Source organism: Serinus canaria, chromosome 25, assembly GCF_022539315.1.
Source record: "Serinus canaria isolate serCan28SL12 chromosome 25, serCan2020, whole genome shotgun sequence".
Taxonomy (NCBI): Eukaryota; Metazoa; Chordata; class Aves; order Passeriformes; family Fringillidae; genus Serinus; species Serinus canaria.
Genome location: NC_066338.1, coordinates 13,425,717 through 13,443,521, shown reverse-complemented (window position 1 = coordinate 13,443,521; position 17,805 = coordinate 13,425,717). Strand labels below are relative to the sequence as shown.

Here is a 17,805-nt window from a genome sequence, read left to right as displayed (position 1 = left end):
AACAGCAGGGGCAGCGCAGGGGACACCAAGGGGTGTCCAGAGGGGACCAAAGCGGGGCTGGAGGCCAAGGGCGGCTCCGGGACAGAGCCTTTTCCCGATCCGTTTTCGCGACTTTGCTGCTCGCTCTGCCCAGAGAAGGCCCGCAAGGCGCCGGTCGCTGCCCTGTGCCCCCGTGCCCGGTGCCCGGGGCTGTCCCTGAGCGGCCAGGGCGACTGAGCTGTCCCCGCTGCTGGGGACATCCCCGGGGCTCTTCGCCGGGCGGTGTCCCCGCACTGCTGGTGGCAGCAATTCCCTGTCACTGTGCCCTCCGCAGTGCCCGGGTGGCTCTTCCCAAGAGCTGGGAGCCGCATTCCAGGGCGCTGAGTGTCCCTTGCTGTGGCACTGATGGCGGCCAGGCCGGTGGTGACCTCGGGAGGGGACCCTGCTGCGAGCCCTCGGGGCCTGGAAGGGGATCACGGCTCTTTTGGGGTCACTTCAGCCCAGTTTGGGTCAAATCCAGACCAGCTGGTGCCACTTTTGTGCTGCTGGTGGCACCCGGGGATGGGGTTGGCATGGCCCAGGAGCTAGGGGACACTTGGGGGTGACCAGAGAGTTAGGTACCGTCCCCGGTGACCCTTCCAGACCCCATTCCCAGCGCTGAGCTCCTCAAATCCCCCTTGTCCCCAGCTGACCCCACGTTCCCACCAAGAGGGTGCCACCCATGGAGGCTGCCCTATGTCCTGCTCTGGCTGCAGATGCCCCAGAAGGGGGCTCAGGATGGATTTCCTAAGGGTCCCTGGTGTCCCCTTGCTCTGGCCCCATTCCCTGGGATCAGATGGCAAATCTCTCCGGGCAGATCCCAAATTCCCTGGGATGCCCTGAGCAGCTCCCGGAGCCCATCCCTGTGTCCCCGAGCTCCCAAAGTCCCGTGTCTGGCAGAGCCCGCTCGGGGACCCTGCTGGGCCACCCGGGATGGCCGGGAGCCGCGGGCTGATGCTGGGACCGGGGTCGGGATCCCGCTGTCAGGACCAGGAGCGGGTTTGGGAGTGCCCGGGCCGGGCACGGCTGGACTGAGGGCGCTGCGGGTGCGGAGCAGCCGTTCCGTGCGGGGCGAGCCGGGATCAGCCGGGGCCGGCGGGTTTGAGGCTTCGGGAGCTGCAGGGAGCAGCAGATTTGGGCCCAGATTGGCGGCGGGGAGGAGGAAAGAAGCCGCAGCGCCGGGCTGGCACCTCCCAAGCGCTGGGCAGCCCCTCCCTGGGCTTGGCCCCGCTCCCCCCACCCTTTGGCGGGGATAAAAGGCCCCCGGGAGCAGCCAGGGCACGGCACAGCCGCTCCAGCCCCGAGACAGCAGCAGCTGCCCCTCAGCTCCGGCTCCTCCGCCGCCAGCACCGCGACCCCCAAAGCACCAGCCATGGGTAAGGGACCCTCGCGGCCTCCGAAGCAGCAGCCCCGGGCCCGCAGCCCCGGGCCGGCTCCGGCTCCGACTCCGGCTCGGGTGCGGGGCCAGGGCCGGGCTCACGGTGTCCCCTCTGCTCCCCAGACAGATGCAGAGCTCCGTGCTACGAGTACCCCTCGTGCCCCGACGTGCTGAAAGGCGAGTGCTGCCCATGGGGCGGGGGGATTTGGGCTCCGTGGGGTCCCCCGAGCTCAGTGTCTGTGCTGAGCACCTTTGTCAGAACGGCCGGAGATTGCTCCTGGTTGTTCCCGGGTCGGAGGGGCCCGGGGGGAGCTGGAGGGAATGGCAGCACCCCGAAAATCAGGGGGGTCATTTCGGAGAGCTGTCCGGAGCTCTCCCGGTTCCGTTCGGGGCTCGCCGGCGCGGTTTGAGCGCGCTTTTGTGTCCCCAGCCCCGAGGGAGGAGGTCGCCTACGTGACCTGCACCTACAGGTCCACCGGCATCGACCAGCCCGATTTCCTGGCCACCGTGGACCTCAACCCGCGCTCCTGCCACTACGGCCAGGTACCGGCCCCTGCCGGGCTCCCGGGGGCGGGATCGGACCGGGGCTGCGCCCCCCGAGCCCTCCGGGGCCGCCCGGGGAACCAAGGAAAACCTTTGCCACTTTGTCCCCTCTGCTCCCGGCCGCCTCCAGCCCCTCTTCGGGGCTCCCCAAACTCCGGGGCCGCTCCCAGCCCCTCTCGGGAGCTCCCCAAACCCCGGGGCCGCTCCCAGCCCCTCTCGGGGGCTCCCCCAATCCCGGGGGCTCTCCCAGCCCCTCTCGGCGGCTCCCCCAATCCCGGGGGCTCTCCCAGCCCCTCTCGGGGGCTCCCCAGCCCCCGGGGCCGCTCCCCGCGGGATGTCCCGGCTCGGCCCGGGCTGAGCTCCCTTGGCCGTGCCCAGGTGATCCACCGGCTGCCCATGCCCAACCTCAAGGACGAGCTGCACTGCGCGGGCTGGGGCCCCGTCTGCGGCTGCTTCGACAGCGGCGCCGCGTCCAAAAGGACCAAGCTGGTCCTGCCCTGCCTCATCTCCTCCCGCATCTACGTGGTGGATGTGGGCTCCCAGTGCCGGGCGCCTCGGATCTGCAAGGTACGGCCGCGGGCAGCGGCGGGGGGCACTGGCAGGGAGGGAGGGAGGGATTCAGTGATGCCGGGAAAGGCGCCGAGCGGGCGGAGGCTGAAATCGGCGCTGATTCGTGCAGATGATTGAGCCCGTGGACGTGTTCTGGAAGTGCAACAAGGGCTACCTGTCTGTCACCCACCCCCTGCCCAACGGGGACGTCCTGGTCGCCAACATGGGCGACCCCGCTGGCAACGGCAAAGGTGAATTTTCCCTGCCGGAATTCCCATTTCCCTGCCCGAACTTCCATCCCGGGAGTCTCGCTGGAAACGCTGGATTTCTCACCGCTCTTCCCTCGGGTGTCCCAGGCGGCTTCGTGGTGCTGGACGGAGAGACCTTCGAGCTGAAGGGCAACTGGGAGAACGAGTGCGAGGCTCCCCCGACCGGCTACGACTTCTGGTACCAGGCCCGGCACAACGTCCTGGTCAGCTCGGCCGGGATGGTCCCCAAAGTGGCCGGGCGTGGCTTCAACCCCGATGACCTCAAGAAAGGTGGGGACACGCGGCTGGTGGCAGGGCTCGGTGCCCCCCCGAGAGGCCGATTTGTGCCCCAGAGCCTTTGCCAGGCTCGGGTTGAGGACGGGCGGGGCGGAACCCCGGGTGGGCTGGGTCCTGCTGCTCCCAAATCCTGCTGCGTTTCTCTGTGTTCTCCCCAAATCCCACATTTCTCTCTGTTCTCCTCGAATCCTGCAATTCCCAGTTCCCGCATTTCCCAGTTTCTCTTCCCCAGTCCCTGCCCTTTCTTTCCGTGCCGATCCCCCCCAGGAGCCCCTCGGGGAGCTCTCCCTGTCCCCGGCCGCCCCCAGCATCTCCCCCGTGTCCCGCAGGGGTCTTCGGCCGCCGCCTGAACGTGTGGAACCTGTCGTGCCGCAGCCTCACGCAGTGCTTCGACCTGGGCGAGGATTCTCTGCCGCTGACCGTGCGCTTCCTGCACAGCCCCGAGGCCGCCGAGGGCTACGTGGGCTGCGCCCTGAGCGGGGCCATTTTCCGCTTCTACAAATCCTGCGAGGCGAGTGCGAGTGCGAGCGCGGCAGCGGCCCCGGGGCGGCGGGGGAGCCGGGGAACGGGGCCGGCAGGAGGAGGAGGAGGAGGAGCGGGGACAGGGAGGGTCCGGATCCGGGGCTCGCCGGGGAGCGGGCTGAGCCCGTCGCGCCCGGCTCGGCTCGGCTCGGGCCGGGGGCAGCGCGGGCTGAGCCGGGCTCGGTGTCCCTGCGCAGAGAGACAACTGGGCCGTGGAGGAGGTGATCCGGATCCCGGCCAAGGACGTGTCGGGCTGGATCATGCCCAAGATGCCAGGTGCGTGTGCCCTCGGGGGTGGCATTCCTGTTCCCTGGGCGAGTTCTGCAGCCGGGCACAGCCTGCTGGGTGACCCCAGAGCCCGGCTGGGTGACCCCGAATCCTGACTGACCCCGAATCAGGGCTGACCCCAAATGATTACTGACCCCAAAGCCCGACCGAGCCCGAAGTCCTGGTCCCTGCCCCAAAGCCCAGCTCAGCGCCAGGCCCGTGTGCCCTTGGCCGGTGCTGCCCGTGCCCCTGAGCCCCGGCTCTGCCCGCAGCCTTCATCGCCGACCTCGTCATCAGCCAGGACGACCGGTTCCTGTACGTGAGCAATTGGCTGCACGGGGACATCCGGCAGTACGAGCTGTCCAGGAACTGCAAGCCCCGGCTGGTGGGGCAGGTGAGGGGCAGCCCCCGGCCCGGGGGGCAGAGCGGGGCCCGGGGGGGCCCGGGCCGGGGAACGCTCGTGTGCCAGCGCGGCCCTTGCAGGTGTTCGTGGGGGGCAGCATCCTGCGAGGGGGCCCCGTGACCGTGTGCAGGGACGAGGAGCTCAAGTGCCAGCCCGAGCCGCTGGTGGTCAAGGTGAGCGGGGGCGGGGCTGGCAGCACCTGGGCGGGGCTGGGGGGGGCGTGGGTGAGCGTGAGCGTGTGCTCACCTGAGTGTGAGTGTGTGCTCGCCTGAATGTGAGTGTGTGTGCGCCTGAGTGTGAGTGTGTGTGCGCCTGAGTGTGAGTGTGTGTGCGCCTGAGCCTGCTCTCACTGCCCGCGCTGGGATACAATCCCAGTGCCCCCAGTCCCAGAGCTCCCAGTGCCCCCAGTACCCCCGGTGCGTGTGTCCCGGAGCTCCCAGTGCCCCCAGTAACCGCAGTCCGTGTGTCCCAGTGCAAGCGCGTGTACGGCGGCCCCGCCTCGCTGCAGCTGAGCCTGGACGGGAAGCGGCTCTACGTGACCAACTCCTTCTACAGCACCTGGGACCGGCAGTTCTACCCCAGCCTGGTCAAGTGAGCCACTCCCGGCTGCCAAAGGCTGCCCGGGCCCGGGCGGGCGTGGGGAAGGGGCCGCGACCCCCCCCGGGGCTCTCCCGGAGCCGCTCCCGGCCGGGTCGGGATCGGGCAGAGCCCGGGCTGAGCTGAGCCCAAGGGGGTCCGGCCTGGCCGGGCACAGCCTGAGCCGAGCCTGGGGGAACTGGGGAGGGGAAACTGCCCGGAGCCCATGGTGCCCATGGATTTGTCCCCGTCCTGAGGGAAATGGGGACCCCAAGCCGCCCCGCTTGCAGCCCATGCCGCTGGCCCCGGGGCCGGGCGCTCCCCGGCGCTGTCCGGAGCAGCTCCGGGCGGGCTCCGTGCGGCAGCGGGGGTCGCTGTCGCCACGAGCCGCCGCTGTCCCCGCGCAGGGAGGGCTCGGTGATGCTGCAGCTCGACGTGGACACGGACAAGGGCGGCCTGACCGTGAACAAGAACTTCCTGGTGGATTTCGGCAAGGAGCCCAACGGGCCGTGCCTGGCGCACGAGATTCGCTTTCCCGGCGGCGATGCCAAATCCGTGACCCTGCCCTGAGCGAGCCCGGCAGCGCCGCTGTCCCCCCGGCAGCGCCGGCCTCGGCAAAGGGCGCCGGCTGCGGGACTGGGGGTCCCGGGGGGCTGGGCCTTGGGGGTGCCCTGGGTGAGGGGACTGGGGGGGGCTGGGCCTTGGGGGTGCCCTGGGTGAGGGGATTGAGGGGGGCTGGGCCTTGGGGGTGCCCTGGGTGATTCTGGGCTTTAGGATCCCATGGGGGATTCCCGCTTTGGGGTCCCCTCGGGTAATTTCAGGGTTCGGGGTTTCCCCCAGGCCATTCCCGGCCATTCCTGTCCCCGTCCTTGTCTCTGTCCCCGTCCCTGCTTTCCCTGCCATCAATAAAGTTGTTTTCAGCATCAGCCGCAGCTTCCCGAGGCTCCTTCCCGGAAAAACCCCGGGACACTCAAACCCGGGGGCGCTGAGGGCGGCAGCGGGGCCGGGAACGCCCCGGGACGGGCGCGGGCGGTGCGGGGACTGCGGGAAGGGTCCGGGAGAAATTCCCGGCGCTGCCTCTTTTCCCCGGGGTTTGCTTCCAGCTGCGGATTTTATCCCTTTTTTATCCCTCCCTCCCCCATTTCAACCCTGGGGGCTCCTGGAGAAGGTTTTTTCCTAGAAACAAATCGGGATCCAGGTGGGTATTTGGGATAAACCCTTCCCTGGCCCAGGTTTTTCATGGATTTCCCATCCCTGGAATTGCCCCAGCCCAGCCCGGGCAGCTCTCGGAGCCAGCGGGAGTCACCCAAGGGGGTGGGACGAGATGGGCTCTGAGATCCCATCCATCCCAAAATCCCAAAAAGTCCCACAATCCCACAATTCCCGAAGCCGGCTCTGACTCAGCCTCCCCCTGCAATCCAAACCCCACTTTTCCAGTTCTCCCCTTCCCGATAAAAATCTGCAACCTCCCCGAAATTCCTCGGGAATGTGGGAATTCCACTCCCCCATTCCAAAGGAGCCCCTGGAAAAGTCGGGAAGCTCCAGATCCTCTTCCCCGCACGTCTCCCGCGCCCTGGGGATTTTGGGATCCTCCCCTCGTCTCCCTGTTTTGTTTTGTGGTTTTTTTCCCCCAAACCCGATAAAAAAGGATCCTTTGTTTTGTTTTTTTTCCTGGCAAATTCCCAACTGGTTATTCCCAGAAACTGGATTTTTTTTTTTTTTTTGGGTGGAATAAGTGCATTTTTGGAGAATAACGACCCCAAACCCAAGCTCAGAAATCCGGGGAAAAAAGCTGGAAAAGCCAAGAGCAAATCCTGGGATCAAATCCCGGGAAAATCCACGGGTAAAAAAATCCTTCCCCTCAGGGAGAGGCTGGAATTCCTCCATGGATTTTGAGCCATTCAAATCCCTTTCCCTCGAATTTTTCCAGCTGTTCCAAACCCTTCTCCTCGGAATTCCCTCCCCGTGGGATCCAACTGGGAGCAGAAATTTATTTTAAAATTGATAAAAATTGGGGCTTTTAAATCCGATTCCTGATTTTTTTTTTCCCCTGAGGAATTTGGGAATGCAGGGATTGCACCCCCGGCACCTGCCTGTGATCCCCCGGGAAACCCGGGAGTCAGGAATTTGGAATTTGAGAATTCCGGGAGCCGGGGATTCGGGAATTCAGGGATTCGTGAATTTGGGAATTCTGGGAGTCAGGAATTTGGGAATTCCAAGAGTTCGACATTTGGGAATTCCGGGATTCAGGAATTGCGGGATGCGCGTGACCCACGGGATGAAATAAATCCAAAGAAAATCCTTTTCCTTTTCCTTTTCCTTTTCCTTTTCCTTTTCCTTTTCCTTTTCCTTTTCCTTTTCCTTTTCCTTTTCCTTTTCCTTTTCCTTTTCCTTTTCCTTTTCCTTCTTTTCCTTTTCCTTTTCCTTTTCCTTTTCCTTTTCCTCTTCCTGCTCCGGGGCGCTCCTTGCACGCGCTTTGCACACTCTTTGCACACGTGACACACCCGTTGCACAACCCCCCCACACGTGACCACGCCACGTGACCCTCCCTTGCACACTCACGCGTTACACACGCACGTGACACACACCCGTTGCACAACCCCCCCACGTGACCTGTTTGCACACTCACCGCACACCCGTCCCCCCTCGCGCCGCCCGCCCCGGCCAATCAGATCGCTGTTGCCAGGCAGATTTCGGCCCCTCCTGCCCTGCCACATCCGGGCGCTCACCCCCACTGAGGGGGGCGGGCTCAGCCAATCACAGCCGCATGCGCTACCGTATCCGGGCAGACCAACGGCGCCTCAGCCAATCAGAAAAAAGAAGGGGCCGCGCGCGGAGAGCGAGGGGCGCGTCCACTTTCGGTTCGCGCGGGGGGCGCGGGGCACGTGGCGGGACCCCTCCCCTCCCCCTCCCCTCCCGGGGCCCCCCGATCCGGACGGGACCAGGTGGGTGCGGGGCAGGTGGGGGGGGGGGACAGGCCTGGGGACACCCGGGGACACCTCGGGGACCCCTCGGGGACACCTCGGGACACCCCGGCCTCGGCCGCGGCAAGGGGTTCCGGCCTCCGGTGCCGGCCCGGTCCGGAGAGCGGGGGTCGCGCCGGGCCTGGGCCGCCAGGAGCGTCCCGGGCCGCGGGGAGGGCGCGGAGGGCAGCGGCGGCCCCGGGGTCTCTTCCGGTGGCCTCATGGCCCCGGGGGTCGCTTCCGGTGGCCTCATGGCCCCGTGTCCCTGGGAGTCTTTTCCTGGTGTCCCCCTGTCCTGGTGTCCCCCTGTCCTGGGGTCCTTCTGTCCCCGGGGACCCCCTGTCCTGGGGTCCCCCTGTCCTGGTGTCCTTCTGTCCCCGGGGACCCCCTGTCCTGGTGTCCCCCTGTCCTGGTGTCCTTCTGTCCCCGGGGACCCCCTGTCCTGGGGTCCCCCTGTCCTGGTGTCCTTCTGTCCCCGGGGACCCCCTGTCCTGGTGTCCCCAGCCCTGCAGGTGTCCCTGTCCCATTTCCGTGGCCAGCAGTGGCTCATGTCCGTGCCCACGAGTCCCCTTAGAGTCCATAATGAGATTTATTCCTGTTTTTACACCAAATCCCCGTTTTTCTTGTTCCCAGCAGGACACGGCTGCCATGGCTGACGAGGAGCTGGGGACCAGAGCTACCAGGAAGGGCACTCTGTCAGCCCGGGGCGGTGCCACCGAGTCCAGCACTCTGCTCCAGGAGCTCCGGGGCAACATCTCGTAAGGGCAGCGCCCCAAAATCTGGGGATTCCTCCAGGGCACCCCCGAGGGGGCTCACGGGGTGGGGATTGGGCACCCCGGGGCTGAAGGGAGGGGAGGGGGGACAGGGGACTCCAGGGGGGCAGAGGTGCCCGTTCCAGGTGCCAAACCAGCCCAGCCCTGGTGTGGTGGGATCCGTCCTGGATCCCTGAGCCCTGGGTCCGGGAGGGACCTGGGCAGCCTTGGGAAGAGCCGGAATTGCGATCCCAGGGTTTTTTGGGATCGTCCCTGACTCACGGCCTCTGTCCCACACAGCAAATCCGTGCAGAGCAAGGTGGACTCCATCCTGGTGAGTGTTCCCCTGGAATGCTGGGCTGCAGGGCAGGGCGCTCCCAGCTCTGCTGGCCGGCCCCGTTTCTCGGGCTCACCCCGCGGGATCCATCTCCTTCTCCTTGTCCCCGGGAGCGCAGCAGGACGTGCAGAAGTTCTCGGACAGCGACAAACTCTACCTGTACCTGCAGCTGCCCTCGGGGCCCAGCCTGGGCGAGAAGAGGTGAGGGGGAACCCGGGGCTGGGGGCTGTGGGATGGGATCTGTGGGGTGGGATGGAATGGGACAGGACAGGACGGGATGGGGCTGGAGCTGGGACAGGGATGCTCCAGGGCGGGTCCGTCAGCCCGGAGCTGGCACAGAGGTGCTGACGGCCCCTCCTCCCTGCCTGTGCCCCCTGGCCCGTGGGACCCGCGGAGCAGCAGCAGCTCCTCTCTGGAGCTGAGCGCGCTGGGCACGGCCGAGCACATGCACGCCTGCAGCTGGATCCGCAACCACCTGGAGGAGCACACGGACACCTGCCTGCCCAAGCAGGACGTCTACGACGCCTACAAGTGAGCCAGGCTGTCCCGAGTCCCCGTGGCACTGTGTCCCCACCTCCCTGGGAACCCCCTGTCCTTCTGTACCATGTCCCTGTGTCCTTGAGGACCCCCGTCCTGCTGTCCCGTGTCCCTGGGCCCCCCTGCCCTGTCCTGCTGTCCCGTGTCCCCCTGCCCTGGTGTTCCCTGCCCTGTCCTGCTGTCCCATGTCCCCGTGTCCCCCTGCCCTGGCGTTCCCTGCCCTGTCCTGCTGTCCCATGTCCCCGTGTCCCCCTGCCCTGGCGTTCCCTGCCCTGTCCTGCTGTCCCGTGTCCCCCTGCCCTGGTGTCCCCTGCCCTGTCCTGCTGTCCCATGTCCCCGTGTCCCCCTGCCCTGGCGTTCCCTGCCCTGTCCTGCTGTCCCATGTCCCCGTGTCCCCCTGCCCTGGTGTCCCTGCCGCTGCTGTCCCGTGCCGTGTCCCCTGCCTGGTCCCGCCCTGTCCTGCTGTCCCGTGTCCCCGTGTCCCCCTGCCCTGGCGTTCCCTGCCCTGTCCCTGATCTGCTCCGTGTGGCCCCGCTCTGTCCCCGCAGGCGCTACTGTGACAACCTGGGCTCCCGCCCGCTGAGCACGGCCAACTTCGGCAAGATCATCCGCGAGATCTTCCCAAACATCAAAGCCCGGCGCCTGGGGGGCCGTGGGCAATCCAAATATCCTTCCTGGCCTGGAATTGTGGTGCCAGCTGCTCTTCTCCCTGTTTTTTTTCTTGTTTTTTTCCCATTTTCCCCAGTCTTTTTCCTGGTTTTCCCAGTTTTCCCCAGTTTTTCCCATTCCTGAGGGTTCTTCAGGGCTTGGTTCCCGGATTTTCAGGCTCAGGAAAAATCCTTGACTCTTCCCAACGTACTGCTATGGTGGGATCCGGAGGAAGACCATGGTCAGCCTTCCTCCACTGCCCAGCCTGGATCTCAAAGTGACCGAGACGGTGAGTGCCGAGCTTGGGTGGGATGGGATAATGGGATAATGGGATGGGATTGCAGGGATGGGATGGTGGGATGCAGTCCCTACTTTGTTCCATGAATCCCATCCCGTCCCCATCCTGGTGTCCCCTCCTGCTCCGTGGGCTCCTCCCTGCTGTCCTCCTGTCCCTGGTCTCATGCACTGTCCCTGTCCCCGTCCCCAGCAGTCAGAGCCCTACAGCAGCAGCGGGGTGTTGGTGTCCCCGCCCCGCTGTCCCCTCTGTGATGTCCCTGTGCTGTCCCCAGCAGGCGGAGCTGGCCGAGCTGGCGCAGTCCTACAGCAGCGAGGTGACCGAGGCCGCGTGTGCCCTGACGTGCGACTGGGCCGAGAAGATCCTGCGGCGCTCCTTCAACAACATCGTGGAGGTGGCGCAGTTCCTGCTGCAGCAGCACATCATCAGCCCCCGCTCGGCCCACGCCGACCTGCTCATGGCCATGGTGCTCTCAGGTCAGCCTGGGGACACCGGGGCTGCCACCCTCTGGGACGCTGTCACTCTCCTGGGGACGCTGTCACCCTCCTGGGGACACTGTCACCCCTCTCGGGGTCACTGTCACCTCCCTGGGGTCACTTTCATCCCCTTGGGGACACTGTCACCCCCCCGGGGTCACTGTCACCCCCTGGGGGCGTGGTTTGAGTGCGGGAGTCGCGGGTTGAACATGAATGGGGATTGAGGGGTGGGCGTGGCCTCGGAAGGCTAGGTACATATATGGTTAAAAAGGCGTGGTCTCACGGAGTTTTGGGGCGTGGTCTCGGTACGGAACCAACCCAAGGCGCCCCGCGGGTTCCGCGTTACCGAAAATCGTCGATTTCGGGGCAAAATCGCCTCGGATGTCGCTGTCACCACCCGGGGGGGTGGGACGGGTTATCCCCCCTTGTCAGTGTCCCCTCCCCACTCCCAGTGTCCCCTTCCCAGTCCCAATGTCCCCTCCCCGCTCCCCGTGTCCCCTCCCCGCTGCCACCGTCCCCTGCCACCCCGGTCACGTCCCCTCCTCCCACAGAAAACACGGACAAGCCCCCGCAGGACCCCCGGCCACCCGCAGCCCCCAAAAAGAACGGCCTGGACGCCCCGGACAGCAGCCAGGAGCAGGTGAGACCCCCGGGACCCCCCAGGGCCAGGCGGGCACTCGGAGGTGCCCCCAGCCCGATGCCACCCCTCCCTCGCCAGGCCAAGAAGGACGCTGTCGCCAAGGGCCCCGCGCAGCCGCGGCCGGAGAAGAAGAAGCCCCCGGAGCCGGCTCGGGCGGCCAGCAGCCCGCAGGTGAACGCGCTGGTGGCGCGGCTGCCGCTGCTGCTGCCCCGCATCCCGCCCCCGGAGCGGCCCCCGGGCCCCGGCGCGGCCCCCGCGCCGCCCGTGCTGGTGCCGCGGCTGGGCGGCACCGTGAAGGTGGCACTGCCGCTGCCCGTGGGCGCCGCGCTGGCCCCGCCCGCCGCCATCCCCGTGCTCAACGTGCTGCTGCCCGGCGTGGGGGTCCCCGCGGCAGAGACCCCCGGCGGCGGCGCCCGCGCGGGAGGGGACAGCGAGGGACAGCGCGGCAGGGCCACCAAGCGCGCCCTGGAGGGAGCGGGGGACGGCGGCGCGCACAAGAGGAGGCGCGGGAGGCCCCGCAAGAGGCCCGGGGACGCGGCCGTGTCACCCGAGGACGCGGAGGTCCCCAGGGGGGAGGAGGGCGGGGACTCGCCCCCGTTGGCGTCACCCGGGGCTGGCAGTGCCACCGTGCCCGCTGGGGACAGGGGGGTCGCTGGTGACGCTGCTGAGGATGGTGGGGACAGCATGGAGGTTGACAGTGACACAGTGACTGGTGGGGACAGCCCGGTCAGTGGCAGTGCCAGCGTCCCCCTTAGTGACAGCTCGGTCAGTGGCACTGCTACTGTCCCCCTTGGGGACAATGGCACTGCCAGCGTCCCCCTTAGTGACAGCTCGGTCAGTGGCACTGCTACTGTCCCCCTTGGGGACAGCCCAGTCAATGGCAGTGCCAGCATCCCCCTTAGTGACAGCTCGGTCAGTGGCAGTGCCAGCATCCCCCTTAGTGACAGCTCGGTCAGTGGCAGTGCCAGTGTCCCCCTTAGTGACAGCTTGGTCAGTGGCACTGCTACTGTCCCCCTTGAGGACAATGGCAGTGCCAGCATCCCCCTTGGGGACAGTGGCAGTGCCACTGTACCACTTAGTGACAGCTTAGTCAATGGCACTGCCACCATCCCCCTTAGTGACAGCTCAGTCAGTGTCAGTGCCACCGTCCCCCTTAGTGACAGCTCAGTCACTGTCAGTGCCACTGTCCCCCTTAGTGACAGCTTGGTCAATGGCACTGCCACCATCCCCCCTAGGGACAGCCCGGTCAGTGTCAGTGCCACTGTCCCCCTTGGGGACAGCTCTGTTAGTGGCAGTGCCACCAGCCCCCTTGGGGACAGCCCAGTCAGTGGCAGTGCCAGCTTCCCCAGTGGTGGCTCTCCTGGTGGTGGCAGTGCCACCGTCCCTGTCAGCGACAAGCCAGTCCCTGGCAGTGCCACTGTCCCTGTCAAGGACAGCTCACCCATGGCGAGTGACACTGGGGACAGGCCAGTCACTGGCAGTGCCACCAGCCCTGCCAGGGACAGGCCAGTCAGGGTCAGTGACACTGGGGACAGGCCTGTCACTGCCAGTGCCAGCACCGAGGACAGGCCAGTCACTGGCAGTGCCACTGTCCCTATCAGGGACAGCCCAGCCAGGGTCAGTGATACTGGGGACAGCCCATCCCAGGGCAGTGCCACCACTGAGGACAGGCCAGTCACTGGCAGTGCCACTGTCCCTATCAAGGACAGCCCAGCTGGTGGCAGTGCCATTGCACCAGTCAAGGACAGCCCATCCCAGGGCAGTGCCACCAGCCCTGCCAGGGACAGCCCAGCCAGGGTCAGTGACATTGGGGACAGGCCGGTCACCGCCAGTGCCACCACTGAGGACAGCCCAGCCAGGGTCAGTGACTCTGGGGACAGGCCAGTCACTGGCAATGCCACCAGCCCTGCCAGGGACAGCCCAGCCAGGGTCAGTGACACTGGGGACAGGCCGGTCACTGGCACTGCCACCATGGAAGACAGGCCTGTCCCCAGCAGTGCCACCGTCCCTGTCAGGGACAGCCCGTCCATTGCCAGTGGCACTGCTGGGGACAGGCCAGTCACCAGGAGTGCCACCATTCCCAGCAGGGACAGCCCAGCTAGTGGCAGTGCCACTGTCCCTGTCAAAGCCACTCCATCCAGGGGCAGTGCCACCACAGGGGACAGGCCAGTCAGTGTCAGTGACAGTGCCACCGGCCCTGTCAGGGACAAGCTGGTCCCTGGCAGTGCCACTGTGCCCTGTAAGGACAGCCCCTCCAGGGACAGTGGCACTGGGGACAGGCCGGTTACTCGGGGAAGTGCCACTGTCCCCACAGCTGGTGGCAGTGCCACCGTCCCTGTCAAGGAAGGTTCATCTAGGGGCAGTGCCACCACTGGGGACAGCCTGGCTGGTGGCAGTGGCACTGTCCCTGTCCAGGACAGCTCACCCTGGGCCGGTGCCACCACAGGGGACAGGCCGGTCACCAGGAGTGCCACTGTGCCTGTCAGGGACAGCCCAGCTGGTGGCAGTGCCACTGCACCAGTCAAGGACAATCGGGCCAGGGGCAGTGCCACCACTGGGGACAGCTCATCCCGGGGCAGTGCCACCGTCCCTGTCAGGGACAGCTCACCCAGGGGCAGTGCCACCACTGGGGACAGGCCTGTCACCAGGAGTGCCACCATTCCCAGCAGGGACAGCCCAGCTGGTGGCAGTGCCACTGTCCCTGTCAAGGCCACTCCATCCAGGGGCAGTGCCACCACGGGGGACAGGCCAGTCAGTGGTGACACTGTCCCTGTCAGGGACAGCTCATCCCGGGGCAGTGCCACTGTCCCCAGGCAGGACAGCTCACCCAGGGCCAGTGGCATTGCTGGGGACAGGCCGGTCACCAGGAGTGCCACTGTGCCTGTCAGGGACCGCTCACCTAGGGCCAGTGCCACTGGGGACAGGCCAGCCAGTGGCAGTGCCACCCTCCCTGTCAGGGACAGCCCATCCAGGGCCAGTGGCACTGCTGGAGACAGGCCGGTCACCAGGAGTGCCACCATTCCCAGCAGGGACAGCCCAGCTAGTGGCAGTGCCACTGTCCCTGTCAAGGACAAGCCTGTCACTGGCAGTGCCACCATCCCTGTCAGGGACAGCTCATCCCGGGGCAGTGCCACTGTCCCCAGGCAGGACAGCTCACCCAGGGCCAGTGGCACTGCTGGGGACAGGCCGGTCACCAGGAGTGCCACTGTCCCTGTCAGGGACAGCCCAGCTGGTGGCAGTGTCCCTGTCAAGGCCACTCCATCCCGGGGCAGTGCCACCACTGGGGACAGGCCAGTCAGTGGCAGTGCCACTGTCCCTGTCAGGGACAAGCCGGTCCCTGGCAGTGCCACTGTCCCTAGGAGGGACAGCTCACCCAGGGCCGCTGGGTCTGGGGACAAACCGGTGGCTGGCAGTGGCACCGTCCCCATCAGGGACAGCTCCTCCAGGAGCAGTGCCACCACTGGGGACAGGCTGAGCAGGGGCAGTGTCCCCGTCAGGGACAGGTCACCCAGAGACAGTGGCAGCGGGGACAGGCCAGGCAGGGGCAGTGCCACCATCCCCATCAGGGACAGGTCACCCAGAGACAGTGGCAGTGGGGACAGGCCAGGCAGGGGCAGTGCCACCACTGGGGACAGGCCAGGCAGGAGCAGTGCCACTGTCCCTGTCAGGGACAGGCCAGGCAGGGGCAGTGGCGGTGTCCCCGTCAGGGACAGGTCACCCAGAGATAGTGGCACTGGGGACAGGCCAGGCAGGGGCAGTGCCACCATCCCTGTTGAGGACAGACCAGGCAAGGGCAGTGCCACCATCGGGGACAGGATGGTCAGGGGCAGTGCCACTGTCCCCATCAGGGACAGCTCAGACGGTGGCAGTGCCACCATCCCTGTTAAGGACAGGTCAGCTAGAGCCAGTGGCAGCACAGGGGACAGGTCGGTCAGGGGCACTGCAGGGGACAGGCCAGTCCCTGGCAGTGCCACCACTGGGGACAGGCTGGTCAGGGGCGGTGCCACCATCCCAGTTAAGGACAGCTCATCCAGGACCAGTGACACTGGGGACAGGCCAGCTAGTGGCAGGGCCATCATCCCTGTCAGGGACAACGCAGCCAGGGGCAGTGCCACCCCTGGGGACAGCTCAGTCCTTGGCAGTGCCACCCCTGGGGACAGGCTGGGCAGGGCCAGTGCCACTGTCCCCATCAGAGGCAGCACAGCCAGGGGCAGTGTCACCCCTGGGGACAGATTGGTCAAGGGCAGTGCCACCATCCCTGTCAGGGACAAGCCGGTGTCTGGCAGTGCCACCATCGCTGTCAGGGACAGCTCACCCAGGGCCACTGCTGTTGGGGACAGGCCAGTGAGGAGCAGTGCCACCACTGGGGACAGGCCAGTGAGGAGCAGTGCCACCACTGGGGACAGGCTGGGCAGTGGCAGTGCCACCACTAGGGACAGGCCAGTGAGGAGCAGTGCCACCACTGGGGACAGGCTGGGCAGGGACAGTGCCACCACTAGGGACAGGCTGGGCAGTGGCAGTGCCACCACTGGGGACAGGCCAGTGAGGAGCAGTGCCACCATCCCCGTCAGGGACAGGTCACCCAGAGACAGTGGCAGTGGGGACAGGCCAGGCAGGGGCAGTGCCACTGTCCCCATCAGGGACAGGTCATCCAGGGACAATGGCAGCGGGGACAGGCCAGGCAGGGGCAGTGCCACCGCTGGGGACAGGCCGGTCACTGGCAGTGGCGGTGTCCCCATCAGGGACAGGTCACCCAGGGCCAGTGGCAGTGGGGTCAGGCTGGTCAGGGACAGTGCCACCATGCCCATCAGGGACAGGTCACCCCGGGCCCCTGACACTGGGGACAGGCCAGGCAGGAGCAGTGCCACTGTCCCTGCCAGGGACAGCCCGGCTGGGGGCAGTGGCACGGTCAGGGACGTGCCAGTCTCTGGCAGTGCCACTGTCCCCGTCAGGGACAGGGACAGCCCGTCCAGGGGCACTGCCACTGTCCCCATTGAGGGCAGGCTGGTCACTGGCACTGCCACCGTCCCCGCTGAGGACAGGCCGGTCAGTGCTGGTGGCACTGCTGGGGACAGGCTGGTCACTGACAGTGGCACCTCCCCTGGCAGGGACTGTCCCTCCAGGGACAGTGGCACTCCTGGGGACAGGCCGGTCCCTGGCAGTGCCACTGTCCCTGTCAGGGACAGCCTATCCAGGGGCACTGCCACCATCGTGGACACGCCCGTCACCGGCAGTGCCACCGTCCCTGTGGGTGACAGCCCCTTCTGGGCCCATGGCACCGCTGGGGACAGTGCGGGGGCTGGCAGTGCCACCCTCCCCGTCAGGGACTGCCCGTCCCGGGGCACGGCCACCATCGTGGATGCGCTGGTCACCCTGAGTGGCACTGTCATGGACAGGAGGATCCTGGGCAGTGTCACCGTCCCCGTCAGGGCCAGCCTGTCCAGGGGCACTGCCACCATCGTGGACACGCCCGTCTTTGTCAGTGCCACCGTCCTCGTTGGGGACTCCATCCCCAGGGTCACAGCCACCATCGTGGAGTCCAGGGTGCCCGGCCATGCCGTCCTCCCCCTCGGGGACACGCTGGCCTGTGGCAGTGCCACTGTCCCCATCAGAGAGGGCCCATCCAGGGACAGTGCCACCATCCCTGACAAGGACGGGCCAGGCAGGGACGGTGCCACCGTCCCCATCAGGGAGTGCTCGTCCAGGGACAGTGCCACTGTCCCCATCAGAGAGGGCCCATCCAGGGACAGTGCCACTGTCCCTGAGAGGGACGGGCCAGGCAGGCATGGTGCCACCAGCCCTGTTGGGGCCGGGTCACTGGGTGGCAGTGCCACCATCCCTGTCAGGGAGTGCCCGTCCAGAGGCAGTGCCACCCTTGGCGACAGGCACGTCACTGGCAGTCCCCCCATCACGGACACACCGGTCAGTGGCAGTGCCACCATCCCTGTCAGGGACTGCCCGTCCAGGGGCAGTGGCAGCCTTGGGGACAGGCCCGTCCCTCCCGTCCGCGTCAGTGTCATCAGGGATGGCAGGACGGGCACCAGGGTGGCACCGGAGGCCCTGGCACAGCGGGGCCACAGCCGGGCCGGGTCCCCCCCGGGGGACACGCAGGGACAGCCCTGCTCGGGGCACCGCGAGGGACACACGAGGGAGGGCACAGGGATGGGGTCCCCTGCGTCACACCAGTAAAAACCAGTAAAAACCAGTTACTGCCGTGCGGCTGTGTGTCTGTGAGCCCGGGCACCGGGAGGGGACACGGGGAGTGGGGAGGGGACACGGCGCAGTGCAAGAGGACACTGACAAGATGGGGGACAACCCGTCCCACCCCCCCGGGTGGTGACAGCGACATCCGAGGC

The 17,805-nt window shown here is 66.8% G+C and overlaps 2 protein-coding genes across 8 annotated transcripts; both read left to right on the top strand.

Annotated features, from left to right (window-relative positions):
* Positions 1-1,275: 1,275 nt before the first annotated feature.
* LOC103824742 (methanethiol oxidase-like) lies at positions 1,276-5,727 on the top strand. Its single transcript, XM_018925234.3, has 12 exons — positions 1,276-1,394; positions 1,520-1,573; positions 1,827-1,939; positions 2,318-2,506; positions 2,619-2,739; positions 2,845-3,027; positions 3,363-3,544; positions 3,753-3,831; positions 4,095-4,216; positions 4,306-4,398; positions 4,698-4,816; positions 5,209-5,727. Exons 1-12 carry the CDS (start codon positions 1,391-1,393, stop codon positions 5,369-5,371), a joined length of 1,422 nt encoding a protein of 473 aa, XP_018780779.1. The 5' UTR covers positions 1,276-1,390; the 3' UTR covers positions 5,372-5,727.
* A 1,797-nt stretch (positions 5,728-7,524) lies between these two features.
* Positions 7,525-17,666, top strand: RFX5 (regulatory factor X5). 7 transcript variants are annotated; one of them, XM_050984361.1, is made up of 10 exons: positions 7,525-7,746; positions 8,401-8,522; positions 8,817-8,850; positions 8,972-9,054; positions 9,253-9,384; positions 9,939-10,055; positions 10,246-10,327; positions 10,608-10,809; positions 11,361-11,449; positions 11,528-17,666. In XM_050984361.1, the coding sequence occupies exons 2-10, from the start codon at positions 8,413-8,415 to the stop codon at positions 17,636-17,638; spliced, it is 6,960 nt and encodes a 2,319-aa protein (XP_050840318.1). In that variant the 5' UTR covers positions 7,525-7,746; positions 8,401-8,412; the 3' UTR covers positions 17,639-17,666. The 7 variants fall into 7 exon arrangements, with proteins under 7 accessions (XP_050840318.1, XP_050840317.1, XP_050840319.1 ...); XM_050984360.1 differs by having other exon boundaries at positions 8,398-8,522; XM_050984362.1 differs by lacking the exon at positions 7,525-7,746 and having other exon boundaries at positions 8,329-8,522; positions 11,528-15,021; positions 16,027-17,666.
* Positions 17,667-17,805: the final 139 nt, after the last annotated feature.

Excerpts from the sequence above, each read along its gene's own strand:
- LOC103824742 (XM_018925234.3), top strand. Across the intron at positions 2,740-2,844 it reads CCCCGCTGGCAACGGCAAAG|GCGGCTTCGTGGTGCTGGAC; the intron begins GTGAATTTTCCC and ends CGGGTGTCCCAG. Across the intron at positions 3,545-3,752 it reads GCTTCTACAAATCCTGCGAG|AGAGACAACTGGGCCGTGGA; the intron begins GCGAGTGCGAGT and ends GTCCCTGCGCAG.
- RFX5 (XM_050984356.1), top strand. The coding sequence starts at position 8,347 with ATGAGATTTATTCCTGTTTTTACACCAAATCCCCGTTTTTCTTGTTCC. Across the intron at positions 8,851-8,971 it reads GCAAGGTGGACTCCATCCTG|CAGGACGTGCAGAAGTTCTC; the intron begins GTGAGTGTTCCC and ends CCGGGAGCGCAG. Across the intron at positions 9,385-9,938 it reads GACGTCTACGACGCCTACAA|GCGCTACTGTGACAACCTGG; the intron begins GTGAGCCAGGCT and ends CTGTCCCCGCAG.